At 37.9% G+C, this 16,895-nt stretch overlaps 1 protein-coding gene across 2 annotated transcripts in view; it reads left to right on the top strand.

Annotated features, from left to right (window-relative positions):
• GPR63 (G protein-coupled receptor 63) overlaps positions 1–14,703 on the top strand; it is a 28,003-nt gene extending 13,300 nt beyond the window's left edge. For both annotated transcript variants that reach the window (XM_052687796.1, XM_052687710.1), the window contains exons 2-3: positions 4,393–4,509; positions 9,272–14,703. In XM_052687796.1, coding sequence (XP_052543756.1) covers positions 9,416–10,675 — 1,260 coding nt within the window. In that variant the 5' untranslated portion in view covers positions 4,393–4,509; positions 9,272–9,415 and the 3' untranslated portion in view covers positions 10,676–14,703. The remainder of the gene's footprint in view (positions 1–4,392; positions 4,510–9,271) is intronic.
• The last annotated feature ends 2,192 nt before the right edge of the window (positions 14,704–16,895 follow it).

The following is a 16,895-nucleotide window of genomic DNA, read 5'->3' as shown; positions in this document are numbered from 1 at the left end:
TAAGGTGCTTACAAATATCAGTCCTACAAGGGATTTGAATTGTTTGATTGGTATTTATTTTCTTTGCATTATTTTCAAAAAAAAAATAAAATAAAAATAAAAATAAAAATCAAAGAATTAAATAGTGTTATCTCTTGTATTACATTAAAACAAAACAGCATGCTTTAAAAATCATCAGATTGGTTCATTTAAATATTTTTGACTTACAAATATCTTTTATTAAAAAAAAAAAAAAAAAAAAAAAAAAACATGATTTATGGAACGTTTCCAAGCCTTGCCAGTCACACCTGTATAGAAATTGTTTCTGACTGTATTGCACAGGATCTGCATGTCTGTGGTATGTCATCTTACCCTGAGCTGTCCAAATGAGAACTCTTCAATTTAACAATTTTTCTAATCTGTTGTACGAACAGGATTGATTTCTAACTAGGATTGTTTCTCAGAGGTGAATTTGCTGTCTTCAGACAGCGTTATGCCAGTTAACTGGCATGAGACAAAAATTAGTCTGAAGCCATAGATGACATGGCTTAAAATAGTTAAGTTAGCCTCTTTCCATATTATGAAAAATAATATAATAGTCTAATGTGTAACTATTAGTCTGAGTTAGACTATCACAACAAATTTAGGGTAAATCTGGAAAAGAACACAAGCCACTGTTATACTATTTTGTTGTGTTATGCATTTCTGGTTTTGGCTGATTAGAGATGGCAGTAACTATCAAAGATGCATGCACACGTATATACACATATGCGTATTTAAAATAGTAAATCTTTATGTACTTACAGCTAAATCTGATCTAGACAGCATTTAAGAGCTCTCAGAGCAGGATGCCACAAGAAGCTGCATTTCTGTTGCTGAAACACTGTCAACTCATTTAACTTGTTATGGGCATGTCTGCTCTGTAAGCCAAGTAAGAGCTATGCAGAGAAGGTGGATGAGACCAGGCTCTTCTCGGTGATATGCAGCAGTAAGGAGCAGTGGCCTAAAACTTGAACACAGGAAGTTCCATACAAACATGCAGAAGACCTTCTTTACAGTAAGAGTGACAGAGCAGTGGAGCAGGTTGCCTAGAGAGGTTGTGGACTTTCCTGTGGAGACATTCAAGACCTGTCCAGATGCCTACCTGTGCAACCTATTATGGGGAATCTGCTTTATCATGGAGACTGGACTCAATCATCTCTTAAGCTCCCTTCCAACTGCAATTCCGTGATTCTGTGACATGCCAAGGAGCAAGATCCATATCACCTGCAGGGCACCAGCAGGCTCTTGGGCAGAAGAAGATTTTGACGGTAGCATGAGCTGAATTTCTATGAGAGAAGCATAATCAGGACCCTTTTGCTCTAGGAACTCACCCGCATCTCAGGAGCCCAGTGTGGGCTTCACAATTTGAAGAGAGTACTAATTCAGTGATTTTGTGTGTGTGTGTATGTCAATCTAATATAATTGTAGGAGTTGGAAGGGACCTCCAGAGACCATTTAGTCCAACCCCTGCTAGAGCAGGTTCCTTACAGTTGATAGCACAGAAAGGCATCCAAGTCTTGAATACGTTCAGAGAAGGAGACTCCACTACCTCTCTGGGCAGCCTGTTCCAGTGGTCTGTTACCGTCACTGTAAAGTTTTTCCTTATGCTTGTATGGAACTTCTGATGTTCCTGTATGTTCCCTATGTCTCTTGTCTTATCACTGGACATCACCAAAAAAAGCCTTGACTCCAGCATTTGGATATTCATAAGCATTGATAAGATCACATCTCAGTCTTCTTCAGGCTGAGCAGTCCGAAGTCTCTCAGCTTTTCCTCATAAGGAAACGTGTCAGGCCCCTAAACATCTTTGTAGCTGTCTGCTGGACTCTCACTAGTAATTCCCTGTCTTTCCTAAACTGAGGAGCCCAGAACTGGACCCAGTATTCAGAATGAGGCCTCACTGGGGCAGAATAGAAGGGGTCACAGCTGATCACGCTGTTTTTAGTGCACCTCAGAATACCGCTGGCCTTCTTAGCCACAGTGGCACGCTGTTGGCTCATCACTTGTCAGTGGCTAATCACTTATCCATTAGTGTCTCTGCATCTTTCCGTAAAAAAGATGAGTTTTCATTACATTGATTTCAGTTCAAAATCAAGTTTATTCTTATAGGAGAGACAGCTTAATAAATTCCATCAATATAATACACCGTTGATGATAATGTTACTCGTTTCTAAAAGTTGATTTTTTAAAACCCTTTGTATTTGGGAAAATTTTTATGTTAATATGAAAACAAACCAGAAAATGCATTTTCCCTTATTAGAAGAAGACAGTGCAGTAGTGTGCAGAGTGTGCTGCAGCACTACAAAGGAGGAATGGGCAATTTAATGCAGGGAACCTGTAGGTCTCTACTTGTGGTATATGAAGATGAAATATCAATTTTCCATTCAATCAGAGAATGTACTGGAGAAATTGCTCTATATGAAAAACTAAAATAGTCTTAGGACAGATGTTAAAAGTTTGTGACTCAAAGCAGATTTTTTTTTTACTTGCCTGTAATCTTTTCATAGTCTGATTAATTATTTATTTTTAATGGAGAAAGGAAGATTTCAATATTAGGTACATTTAAGATTTTGGAGTACATTTTGAAATGTCAGGAATACACTAAGGAAAATATTTAAAAAGTGACCAAGGACTAAGTGCAACTAAATGTAGAGAAATGCCAGTAAAGTACTTGACAAAAGTTACAACTCATTTGAAAGGCAATAGTATACAGGAGGCATAACGTCTTTGAGGCCTTATATAACCTGTTGCTAAGTCTTTAGGGCAGTCCAAATGCTGTGGGAAATGTTTTAAAATTTAATGATTTCTTAGATTCTGCTCTTTCAGGTCTTTGTAAATGACAGTTCCTGGCTTGAGGAGGTTGAATTAGACCTGATAAGATGCAAATTCCTCTAAGATTATCAGTGTTTACAAGTTTTGCACAGCACTGTCTTGAAAGTGATCTATATTAAGTACCTCACAGCATACTGAGGCCAGGTCTGAGCCATGCTCTTATGCTTTGATCTGCATATGCCAGCAGTTTCAGGCCAGTGTGAAGCTGTTAACTTGGTTTGCCAGGTTCCGTTGTAATCCAGATCAGTCCTTCTGCTACAGGACTGGGGACTTTCTCTCAGGAAGGCTTTGTGGTGGAACTGGAATCCTCACATTTAAAATTCATTGCAGAACTGTGTAGGATTACAGAGCTTTTCCCCTCTGTTCACATTATCAAACAGATAAACAAACAAAAAGCCCAACAAATCACTTATAGTGGGGGAGAAAAAAGGAACGTCATTTGGAAAATGTTAACCTCTGGTTGCCAACACAAAACTACCTAAATAGGTTTGTTCTGTACAAGGCACATTTCTCAGTAAGTGCCTGTCTGGCAAACCAGGCCTTGCATTTTGAATGTTTGAAGTCCCTGTTAAGTTGGTTGCATGTACAGAAAATCAGCACTGCAGTGGCTGAAGGAATCAGGATGTTATGAGTGGTCTTGAAGTATGAATTGTTCTTAGTGCTTCCCTCCTAGGAGATCGCTGCTTTATATTAAAACAATATTTAGAAATAAGTCAGGTCATTGGCATCCTTTGGTATAACACACACTCAGCTTTCAAGGCTCGTAGAAATTTTATCGCTTCCTTCTGAGTGTATATGTGGAAACTACACAAATTTGGTATCTCAATTAACAACGTATATGTCATGAATGAATATGCAGCATTTAGCTGTGGTTGGCCCTTTTTGCAAAAATCATTTTAGCTACTTGAGACGTAACAACCTTGATGATAGCTGATGGTTGACTGGTACTGGAGCATATATTGTTTGTTCCTGTTGTTTGCTCTTGCTTGTTCTTCCTCTCCAGACCTGCTTTCTTGCCTTTTGTTTTGCCAGAACCGTTACTCTGATATCTTTGCTTCTTGGGAAATGCTTACTCAGCTTATCCTGTGAGGCATTTCTTCTGAGAGGCTTTTGAGGTTTCAACCTCAGGTTTCTCATGTTTAGATTAAATGTGTAGTTTAACAGATTGAATAAGACTTGTGGCAACCAATTTTGGTACACTTGTTGCCAAACAAGTAATTATACATACCTGGATGAAATTAAAACAGGATGCAGCACTAGTCCTGGAATATCTCAGTATTAAATGTTGAGATTTTAATGTTCCATGGCTGAGACCCGAGGATCAATTTGGCTTAATGAAACCGTACTGCATAAGATCTGTACCTTCTGCAAAATACAGAGCTGTGATCTGTGTTTTGTCAGGATACACAGTGTATTCTACCTTTCCCAATAAAAAAATAAAGTTTTATTACAGGAAAAATTGTAGCAGTTCTGTTCTTATTCTTTGTGTAAGTATGTCAACAATACATATATATATATATATATATTTATTTTGGACAGGTTATTTGGAAAAGGAATGATTTGCTGAGCAGAGCAGCACAAGATGACTTATGATTCCTGTTCTTCATGGAAGCCTGTCTGGATTCATATGCTTCTTTTTCTCCGTTGTCAAAATTGGTATGTAATGACTGCATGTATGATCCAAAATTCCACTTAAAATTTAGGAAGCAAAGTATTTAGGAAGCTTTTAACTTGATAGTTTTATATTAATAACTAGACAGAGATAGAAGTGAAGATCATGTTTTCAATAATATTTTCAGCATTTACTGTTCATTTTGCTCTTCAAGAGTATTCACTTCAGTACTCAACTTACAGATGGTTAATATGGCTGTTGAATTTGTGGGAAAAGCTGAGAACAGGAAAGAATCTAGGACTAGAAATAAATTTAAAACTATGTAAGGCCTTTCTTATGAGCTACAAACTGAGAACATGATTTTTCTCAAGAGAATATGAAATTATTAATTACATTTTGCATGTTTGTGGTTTAGAATAGTAGTAATGATTTGCATGGTTGGCATTTCTTGACAGTTGATGGCTCTCTGAACTAAGGATAGAAATAAATATCCTCAAGATGTCAATTAGTTGTACCTAATGACCCCAAACAGAGGTGGCTCTTTCCCCACTGTACTTCCCTTTGAAAATTGCTGCAGTAATATTTATAGAATGGAAAAGAGGAGAACTTTCTAAATTAAATTAATGCTTCTTGTGAGTAGTTTTGTGCATTACAGTTGATTAGTTTCAATTTAGGACATGTAAATAGTTATTACAACTGAAAGCTGCTAGTTCCTTTCAGGGGGTTCAAGTGAGTAAGAGAACATTGTCCCTGCTGATTTGTGCTTTGATTCACCCTTTGCACTGGCTTTTGTAAAAGGCATTCCACTGCAGTGTGTCTGCTTATTCTTAATGACATGAGAAACAGTGTTCAACTCATATTGAAACGGCGTTTTAGTTTTCTTTGTTCAGTAATGGTGCATGACAAAACATATGCTTCAGTATTTTCTGTCTATGTGTGTATATATATATATATATATATTTTTAACAAAATAAGCTGGTGACCCTTCTACTTGATTTAATTAATCGTCTCCTAATATTTTACTTTTTTATGGTTGTCTTGATGATTTGTTCTTGCCACATTTAACTTCAAAATTTTAGCAGCTGTAAAAAGATGTAGCGGGTTCCCTTTTGTGATTATGTAACACATTAACAAGAAATAGTGTACTCTACCAGGCACCTGTGAGCTTGAAGTTTCTGAAGAAAGATGACTTCTGTATGCTGAAAGAAATCTAAGAAATCTTGGATCTGGGCAATACTGGAAATATGCTTACTTTTAGCAGATAAATTTAATAAATCATTGAACATTCTGGCAGCACACCATAGCATGTTCTGATCTACTTTAAACATAGCTGTTATTGTGATACTGTTTTTACAAGTAGAAAACTTGCTGTTTTGGCTGTGTTGGAGTTACTGGGTTTGTTTGATGTCTTTGCATGTAAGATACAATCTTTTATTTCTGGTTGAGCATGCTACCCAGATTCTGAACAGAAATGTATTTACCTTTAAGTTTCTAAAACTGTTAAAAACAGACACCATAGTTCTAGCAATAATTATATTTGATGAATAGAATTTGTATGGTATTTAGCTTTAAGTGTGTACTTCATTGAAATAATTCTGTCTATTATGGTCTATAAAAAGAAAGTTGCATATGAGTGAGAATCTTGCTTTAAAGGAAATGTGCATACCTAGTAATTTTCAGCACAGAAATGGAAAAAAGTGATTGTGTGAAGCTTTTTTGAATCTGAAAAGAATTGGTGATGTACACGGCCCAAAAATGAGAATGCTGTGACGAAAAGATATCTGCCTCTTGCTTGAGTACTTTCATCATCAAAAAGCATACCTATTTAAATTACCAAAGCACGGTGATCTTTCACAAGCTGTGCAGTTACCATTCAGCAATGACTCTGGCTTTGAAATTGCAGGATCTCTCTTTTTCAAAAAGCAGGTGAGGACTGGAATGAAATGCCTATGAAGTTGTGTTATTGGTCCCTTTCTTTCATTCGCTATTTTTGTCCTTATGCAATTTTTGATATGTTGAGGGGATAGGAAGATACATGGGAAAGGAAAAATATGAGGTGCATGTTTAATAATTGTGTGAATGGTCATGACAGAAGTCCTATGAATACAATATGTGTATGTGACTGCTACAGAAGAGATCCTTTTTGAACTTGCTGTCCGAATGCTAACGACTTTTATGAAGTGTAATACCCAAGAAAGAACATTTGCCTGAAGTGGTCACACAGCCTTTGCAGTCAGGTGAGGAAAACAGGATGATTCACCTCTTTCAGGTATAAGCATCCATACTAAGATTATGTGAATTATCTCTTAAATTGCCTTCTGAACTCGCAGAAGTTCTACGGCATCTACAGAATCCCATGGCTAATATTTTCATAATTTTAGGATAATTGTTTCCTTTGGCTTCTTCTTACTATGTGGCAGCAATCATTCACTTTTTCTGTGCCACTAACAATTCTGTAATGATCCTGTGGTACCTTTTTTCAGTCACTTTTGAATGGAGATCAGACAAAGCAGAATTGAACTGAAGTGGTGCCATGAATGTGTATTGTAGCAGGTAGTGTATCTAAATATATATTGTACACGGATAGCTCCTTTCTCCTTTCATTTGTGCCCAGTGTTGGTACCAAACAGAACATGAATGGATACTGTGAGTAGGGTTTGTGTCATCAAGTACAGGCATCTCAAATTAGTAACACAAATTTATCACAGTGTTCAGAGATGGAGGACATTGATTGCCCTCCATCACGAGAACAGCCTGAAAGTGACTGCTGCTATTGTCCAGATTGAATGAGAGGAATTCCACTTTGTCTTTCTGGCTGTAGTGATTTTTATTTTTTTAAAAAGACATATAATGCTTCTGGTTTCCAGCTTGTTTAGATGCCAGAGTACTCTGTGAGTCCAAGATAGAGAGTAGTTCTGTAAAGAGCTCCTGAGGAGCTCTCAGCTCTTTTGCATTTTATTTGTCTGTGAAAAAAGTGAATATTTGATAAATACATAGGACAGTACCTGCAAATTCTAAAAGGAACTGTTGCACTGTATCATCATAATAATGAGGGAGGGAGATCAGCATAATGTCTGAGGGTTAAATTTACAGGGAAAAAAGAGAATGTACAGTTAAACATAACATAAAGTTTGCTGCAGGGGAGGAGGGTTGTAGCAACTAAAGAATTAGTTTCCTATACATTGATACGAGTCAGTCACTAAGTGAAACAAATTGAGCAATACTTTAATTCTGTGGATGAGTTACTTGATAATGAACAGCAGGTTATGATGTTTTACCTGTTTCTTCCTGAGGCATTTGATGCTGTTGAATGACTTGAAACAAGGGATTATGTAATATGTAGGGAAGCTCAGATGAGTTCACTTTTCAGTGCCTAGCAAACAGGCAGATAGGTGATAGTGGTATTATGTAAGTTGTTTGGAAATATTACTAATGCTTCGAGCTGTAGGTGATTTCAAAGCAAAATCTTGAAGTTATGAAATTATTTAAATACTAGAGAATCCAGGTAATTACAGGCTTGGTAGTCTGACCTCAGTTCCTGGGAATGTTATGGAGCATTTCATCTTAAATGTCATCATACAGCATAAACGAGTGATCATAAGCAGCCAGCACGAGTTATGAAGAGCAGATCCTGCCTGGTTACCCTGATCTCTTTCAATGACAAGATGACCCACTTAGTAGATGATGGAAGAGCTGTAGATGTTGTTTACCTGAAACTTTAGTAAAGCACTTTACCATTTGGTACCATTTGTCACAGCATTCTCATGGAGAAACTGGCTGTTCTTATTTTGGACAAGTGGTGAGTTTTGCAGGGTGAAGGACTAGCTGGATGGCTGGACTCACGGTCACAGTGAATGGAGTTCAGTTGGTGGCCAGTCACCAGTGGTGATCCCCAGGGCTCACTAATGTGGCTAGTTTTGTTTAATATTTTTTTCAACAATCTTGATGAGAGGATTGAGCACATCCTTAGTGAGTACACTTATTTTCTTACTTTCAAGCAGAGGGTTTTGGATAGGCTAGATCGATGGGCTGATTCTGTTCGCATGATATACAATAAGACCAAGTGATGGGTCCTGCACTTGGGTCATAAGAACCCAATGGAATGATACAGTTTTGGGGGAGAGTGACTGGAAAGCTGCCTGATAGCAGAAGACCTGAGGGCGCTAGCTGACAGCCAGCTGAACATGAGCCAGCAATGTGCCCATATTGCAATGAGGGCCAGTGGAATCCTGGCTTGCATCAGAAATAGCATGATCAGCAGAACCAGGGAAGTGATTGTCCCCTTGTACATGGGACTGGTGAGAGTTATAAGTCATGTACTGTGCTCAGTTTAGGGCTCCTCACTACAAGAACTATGCTGAGTTGCTAGAGCATTAGTAGAGAAGAGCAACAAAGCTGGTAAATGAACTAGAAAATAAGAGTTATGAGGAGCCAGTAAGGGAACTGGAGTTGTTTAATCTGGACATTATGGAAATGAGGGAAGACCTCACTGCTCTCCACAACTACCTGGAAGGAGGTCACAGAAAAGAGGCTGTTGATCTCTTTTTCTTTGGTGACAAATGATAGACATGAGGGAATGGTCTCGTGTTGTCCCAGGGGATGTTTAAATTGCACATTAGGAAGAATAAGGAAGACCAAATATTACTAGACTCCTCTCATGTGTGCTTAAGTAAAGAGTGGCAATCTAAAGTGTAAAGATGTGTTAGGGTTACTTTTGTCATTAAGGAAAGCAAGTACTCATTTGGTTCCCAATGATTTTAGAGAATCTTATTTGTTTGTTTTTTTTTTCTAATTCTTCTTTTTCAGATGGAAGTACAGACATGGATTTAAGAGCTTTGATACTTTTGGATGTTTAATTCAGATTTGGTAAATGACATGGAATAAGATACTGCCTGAACAAGATGAAATGCCTTGAAGACCTTTGGTTCTGCTTTCATTCTTCCTGAAGCAATGGTTTTCTCAGCAATGTTGACACCAACCAATTCTGGGACCTCAAATGCTACTTTTATTGTTTATGAAAATTCTTACACGAATTTTACCACTCCCCAGGTCTTACTTCGTAGTGGCACAACACAGCCACTGAGATATAGTTCAGGTGCTGTGCTCACCACTGAGAGAAGTACTTTTCTGGTACACACTACAGCTGTCCTGCCGTCACAAGAAGTTTTCAGGAGCTTGAGTTTGCCACTCCAGATCATACTTTCTGCTGCTATGATATTTATTGTGTTGGTTTCTTTCCTTGGAAACTTTGTTGTATGCCTCATGGTCTACCAGAAGGCAGCTATGCGATCTGCAATTAACATTCTCTTAGCAAGCCTGGCTTTTGCAGACATGCTGCTGGCAGTGCTGAACATGCCTTTTGCTCTGATAACAATCATTACCACTCAATGGATTTTTGGGGATATCTTCTGCAGAGTCTCTGCCATGTTTTTTTGGCTTTTTGTCATAGAGGGGGTAGCAATTCTTCTTATCATTAGCATCGACCGATTTCTTATTATAGTTCAGAGACAGGATAAACTGACACCTTACCGTGCGAAGATTCTCATTGTGATTTCCTGGGCAGCATCCTTTGTTGTTGCTTTTCCGTTATCAGTAGGGAATCCTAATCTGCAGATACCCTCGAGAGCACCTCAGTGTGTTTTTGGCTACTCTACTAGCCCCGGTTACCAAGCATACGTGATAATTATCTTGCTAATTTCTTTTTTTATTCCATTCTTGGTAATGCTATATTCTTTTATGGGCATACTCAACACCGTCCGCCACAATGCAGTTCGTATCCATAGCCACCCTGACAGCATATGCCTCAGCCAGGCCAGCAAACTTGGTCTCATGAGCTTACAGAGACCTTTTCAGATGAACATTGATATGAGCTTTAAAACTCGTGCCTTCACCACCATCTTGATTTTGTTCCTTGTCTTCATAGTGTGTTGGGCACCCTTCACCACTTACAGCCTTATTGCCACATTCAACAGCCACTTCTACTACAAGCACAACTTTTTTGAGATAAGCACTTGGCTCCTCTGGCTCTGCTACCTCAAGTCTGCACTGAACCCACTGATTTACTACTGGAGAATTAAGAAGTTTCATGATGCATGCTTAGACTTGATGCCTAAATACTTCAAGTTTTTGCCACAGCTACCTGGCCATACAAGGCGGCGCATTCGACCCAGTGCCATCTATGTATGTGGAGAACATCGGTCAGTAGTGTAAAGCTGCTGTTGTATGACAGTGATTGTTACTGTTTGGGATAATTTGTTTTCAGGCTTTTTGTTTTGTTCTATATGGCTTCTTCAGTGTGGCCATATCTTATAACTTGATAAAATTTTCCAGTACTCTGTGCAATTTTGGGAGAAAAAACGGAAGGAAGGTAATTGGTTATAGGTGGGTTTGCTACCAGAATACAATGTAAAGAAAATAACAAATGTTACCTCTGGGATTCCATGGAAATCCATTCTTTTAAACAAAAATTGCATTTGTAACATTTTGTCAGGCCGATGCTTACTAGGCCTGCAGTTGCATCTAATTGTAGGGATTTTTTATGCTGCTAAGATACAGTATATTTAGTTGGTGTAATTTTTCTGAAAAAATGTTGCTGCTGTCTGCCAATATATCAGAGCCAAAAAGTCTCATTAGATAACTTCTATTTAATTTTAACAATATTTCAGAAGTTTTGATTGTGATGTTGTAAGACAGGTTTTTTTTTAATATTTCCATTAATATTTTTGTGCACTTTAAAAGAAAAAGATGCTATAGATTTTTTTCATTGGAATATTTTGTCCTATACTGAAGGGGCGTTATTGTTATTATTTGTTATATTGGTGAATTTCAGTGAAAGTCCCATGTAAGCTCTAGGAGGGCAATTTATGTTGTAGCTACAATTACAGTCATAAATCTGCTTTTTTTTCTAACAATTGTTCAAAAGTAACGACTGTGCAGTTCTTGGGGGAGCTGGGAGGAAATAACAGGAGAGAGAAGGAGAGAAAGGAGTGGAAAAATCATATCCCGAGGTCTAGGCTAACACGAGATTTTGAAAAAAGAGGAGTTCATTTGAAAATTGTCTGGGGGGAAAGAGGTAGCTGTAGTTACTTTGAGTTGTTAGAAGCTACTCGAACCTAATGATACTGTTGAAAAGCTATCAGGAGTTGACTTTGTGCTTGCAGTTCACACTGTGTTGAAATAGCAGTTTCTGTGTGAAACTCATATAGGGCTAGGAATGCTCCATGCGGCTGAAATGATGCTGTCAGGTTATGCAGATGGAGTTAGGGATAGCAGAAACCATACCTGAGGCTAGGACCTAGTTCTATATAGAAGGGAAGAAAGTCCTCATTGCTTGTTTTTCATTTTAAGTATTGAACTGAATCCTAATAATAATGAATAACTGTTGGCCAGCAAATTTTGCTAGGGCTAGAGTTAAATTCCCATTTTCCCATTGAGGATACTTTACGTTGTTTTTTTTTTCTTTTCCCCTTTCCCTCCATAGTGCCTGCTGCCTCAAGAGTTTACTGTATTGTTCTCATGCGTTAGGCATCGGGTTCTCTCCCTGAAATGCCAAACCATGATTCTGATTAATGTCAGGTTACCGTGGTACCTGCCTGGAAAGTAGGAAGACAAATGTTTTCCTTGGTGATAGCAGTCTAGGCTCCCACTTTTTTTTTTAATCAACTGAATACATATTTCATGAGAGTCAAGTAAAATCAAGACTTAGATTTGGGCTTTGAAGAGAGATCTGCCAGTTGCTTTGAGTCTAGGAGTATATGCTTGAAGATTTGAGGAGCAAATAGCAATTTTATCTGTTGTTGCCTAAGTATTGAACTAATTGTATGAACAAAATGCCTTGTACAGTGTGGATATCCAGGGACTGCTTGCTTCCAGAGGCCAGCTAAACATTTATAGCAGAGGTTTTGTTTTTCTTCAGTCAAGAACTAATTTAACAATGGTCTCCATTCCCCTCATTGACAATTATTGGCAAAACTGGTGGCAGTTTTTACATTTTAGGAGAATAAAAGGAATCATTCTGAATTCTAGTTTTTTGTTTGTTTGTTTTTCTCATTAAAAATCCAGTTAATGTACCACAAGTGGAGGTTGTGGACTGTAAAGAAATCCAGGTGGCTGTTATTGATATCCGCTTTGTATTTTTTGTCAGCTAACTAATGATACAGATTTTTCTGCTCAAAATGATAGTAAAGGATTTCCACTGTAGAACTGTGGAAGAATGTTTTATTATATCTGCATTATAGCTTTTATTTCTCAATTACATTTACATTGATAGCAAAAGTTTATGACCTAGGTTGTATGAATTTTCTCTTTCAGAGCTGCCATCCCTGTTATCTCTGTAAGCAGCAAAATTGTGCTTAGAGCTAGTGTAATACAGTGAGAGTATACGCTATCTAAGATGGCAGGGACAAATATTTTTTGCTGTCTTCCAGAGCTTATAATGTGGGGCTTGAATGAATGTTGTAAAATATAGTAGTTCAAGAACGAAACAGGATTGAGTAATACAGGAAAGTTAGTGAAAGTACTTTCTTGAAGGAAAAGAGGAAAACATTGTGGTGAGATTTCGTAATCTCTAAATGCTTGCTGTGAATTAGAAATTTCAAACATCAAAAGATGTTAATTTGTTTGACCTACTGTTTGTTTATTCCTGCTGTGCCAGGGTTTCTGCTCAGAGCTGGATCTGCTGATACTTGAAGAAAAGAAGCCCTGATAGTGTAGCCCAAATTCAAATATGACTGAAGTGATGATGCAGTATCCACACTTACTAGACTTTAGAGATGATCAGAGCATCCAATAAACCGCAGGGTGTTCAAGAAAAGAAGCAGCGTGGTAGAGAGGTATCCCCAGAGTAATTATGTTTACAGAATCATTTGGCCTATTGTGTCTAATGGTCTTCAGAGCAGTGCCTTGACAATTACAGCTAAAGTCCTAGGACCGAGTTAAACACCACTTAAACTGCTCAGTCTTATTGTCTGTGATCTTGCCAAGATAAGTCCAATTTTGCTGGTGTCTGTAATGTTAAAACACATATGTGCTTGCATGATCAGGTCTGTTGAGGCATTTTGGTGGACTTGATCAAGAAGGGATTTTAAAAACTGAAATTGAAACTTCTTGATTCTACTGGGAAATTACAGCCTTCTTCTCCGAAAGTGATGCTTATTACTGAACTCTATTCTCATGTTACATTTTCAGAGATATTTGGTATGGAGGATTGGAATGAATGCATTTTCAGTTATGTTTCAGTTTAATTAATTCTGCCAAAGCATGCTGCTTACATGAGACTCATTTGTTGAAATCTGTTGCTAAAATGATTCTTTTGTACTCAGTTGTGTATTTTTGACATTTGTTACTCATGTAAGAATATGTATATAGAGAAGAAAATTGTTTCGCCTCTTACTGCTTTCTGTTATTTTCTTATTTTGTATGCCAAATGCTTTTATCTTTTAAATTTTGGCATATGCATAGACATCTGCAAGATTTCAGTGGTCTTTCTGTAACCAATTGAGACTTTTAATTCTCAAACCATTCTCAGTACCTTCCTTGAAAGAGATTTGGAATTATTTTTAAGTGAAAAATAAACATTAAGAGCACAAGCTTGTTGCAGTTGGAATGGTGAAGAATTTCTTAGGCCCAGTTTTCTAGGAGCCACTACCTTGCCATTATGAACTGGTTTGATCTTTTTTTGAGTAGTCATTTTCTGATATGAAGAAACCTTGAATTACTGTAACGAACCTGTTAAATGGAATGGTGTTGTCTTTTCTGTACATACTACACCTGTGAACATACCTGAGGGAGAAAAAAAAATAAAAAGAAACAAATATGAACATTAAAAAAAAAAAAAATGTGGCAAAAGTCTATACAATTGCTGTGAATTTGTGCATTCACAGGCTAAGCAAAAGTTGCCTTTGGTTTAATGCCCAGCTTTCTAGATTCAAACACCTTATTTTGTTTGTAAGCTAAATCACAGTATAAGCTTGCTTTTCTGAATTTTGTTTTAAAACAAAAGGTTTTTTGTGTGTGTGTATAAAAAAAATAAGTTACAGAACGTTCTCTTATAAGAGAGTGGAGATGTCAATATATCCAAAATAATTGAAGTACTGTAGAGCAAAAGAGAAGCTGAAGATGTAAGAAGAAAATAACCTTCCAAAAGATACTGACTGAACTGGGTATGCTACCATATAGCTTGGATGAAGTAATAAAAATTATCTCATTTTGCAATAAATGAAACAAACAGTGATAATGCATGGCATGATTCATTTCAATACAAGACAGTGACCTTTATGATTCAAGTGCTGCGTGTTTGTAGGTGATGGATTATTTCTCATTTTTAGTAGAATGAAAAATGCTCAGCATGTTGTTTGTTTTGGGGAAAATTTTCCGCTCGCAAACAATTTAGCAGAAATTCTACAGCACTAATGATATGTCATGATATAGTATCAAGGCATAACCCTAAAGAACCCCTGCAGGGAGTGGATATTCCTGATGCAAAGGGAAGCATGTTCAAGCTGCAGCCTGACATGGCTGGCAATGCAGCCTCCCCCTGCCCCACGCCATCATTGTGGCAGCTCTTCCCAGTTGAGTGGCCCTGGGCACACACCCATTGTTCAACCACTCTCAAACAGTCTGTTTTGAATGAAACCAGGGCAGGGGGAAGGCATGCTGACTCAAATGATGGCAAATAATTCTATGCACTTTGACACGTTGGCTAAACACAGCACTCTGAACGGCAAAGAATACACCGCCATGCTTTCTGTTTTGGTAAAGGAATTTCAGGCACCTCTTCCAGTTGATACAAATACATTACCTGCAGATTTTCAAGTGGAATGTATCAGGTATCAGGTATTCAACTCAAAAATCCGATCATGTCTGTTTACCAAACTTTCATAAGACCTCTCTTAAGAGAGGGAAATGTCCTTCGCTTCACAGTCAAACCTTATTGATGCCATCACTTTGTGGCATATGTACATTTGTGAACAATTGTCAAGGATGAAGCACAGGACGAGTAAAATTTCATCAGAAATCTCTGGTGAACACTTTGAGAGCTCAGTAAGAATTGCAACTACTGCAATCCAACCAGCCTGATGCGTTAGTTTCAGAACAAGGTCATGCATCTCACTGATTTTATGTTTTTGTTCCTCTCTATTTTTTTAAAATGTTTTAAGAAAAACCATTAAAAATTTAAATGTTTTGTTACTTATATATTACGATTTTGTATGTTTTGCAAGAGCTGCTGCAGAAGCAATGCATCCTGTTTTATTTTGTTGGTGCACAATGTCAGAGGCGGGTGTTTGTGGTGTGGCAATAGAGGTTGAACCTTCCCAGTAGTGTATCTTTTGGCATTCATTGTTGCTTGCTGAATGTTTATGGAGACCATACAGGGGATATGAGTACAGTGAGGTGGTAGATGGCGCATTCCAACAGTTGTGACAGTGGGGCACCTCCACTGGTACAGATTTTTGTGAGCATGGCATGCAGGCTCTTTGTCATTACTGACAAAAAATGCATAGTTAATTGTGGTGGCAGTGTGGAAAAATGGTGTTTTATAGCTGAGACTTTGCCCTATTAAATAGTGTTATTGTGCTCTGTGTATCTCTTTAGTTTCCCTTGAAATAAATACAAGACATTACTTTTGGAGCAATTTATGTATATGTGGCCCAAGACAATTCCTGTTCACCCAATGAGGCCCAGGCAAGCCAAGTGCTTAGATGTTCACATGCTAGGGAATGGCCTTGCTCAGCTGGCCATATGCCCAATTTCAATATTCCTTCTCCCTACTTCTGCAGTAACCACACCTTGAGTATGGTTGGAAGCATCCATCATAGGCTTAGAACATTTCACCAACTTTGGCTATAAGATTAGAGCTGTCTGGGAGAAGCTGTTACGGCAGCATGTATATTGAAACAGAGCTACAACAGTCTACAGCCAGCTCATCACTGAATTTGTCCCTCTGTCTTTTTGAGTACGTCAGGTACAGAATCTGACAGTGAGTATTTAACAGAATCGAAGTTCCTACTGCTTGCTCTTGAAAAAAATGGGACCAATGAAGACAATCAGAGCTCTGCTCTGACAGAAGGAGAGAAGAGCCTTGTCAGTGACTGCACTGTGTGATGGAGGAAAATGTGACTTTAATAGGTAATAATTCTCAGGTGTCCCTTACAGGGCTGATTTTTGTTTTTAAAGGGGTAGTTAGGGATACCTTAAGCACAGAATGTGTCGTGTTATTTTGCTTTATTGTGCAGCAGTGAGTGCAGCTTGATATAAAACCACTAACAGTGCTGTAGGTAAGTGGCATAGTATTCTTAAATATCGAAGTAGAACTTGTTCCTGTTTTATTATCCTGTGTAGATAACCAGCTTTGCTGGTGTGTGGGAGCAGAACATATCAATAGTGAGACAGACTCCTTGCTTAATTGGTGCTCTGCCTTAAATAGATGGCT

This window comes from Tympanuchus pallidicinctus, unplaced genomic scaffold, assembly GCF_026119805.1.
Source record: "Tympanuchus pallidicinctus isolate F22 unplaced genomic scaffold, pur_lepc_1.0 scaffold1, whole genome shotgun sequence".
Taxonomy (NCBI): Eukaryota; Metazoa; Chordata; class Aves; order Galliformes; family Phasianidae; genus Tympanuchus; species Tympanuchus pallidicinctus.
This window is presented reverse-complemented; position numbering and strand designations above follow the sequence as displayed.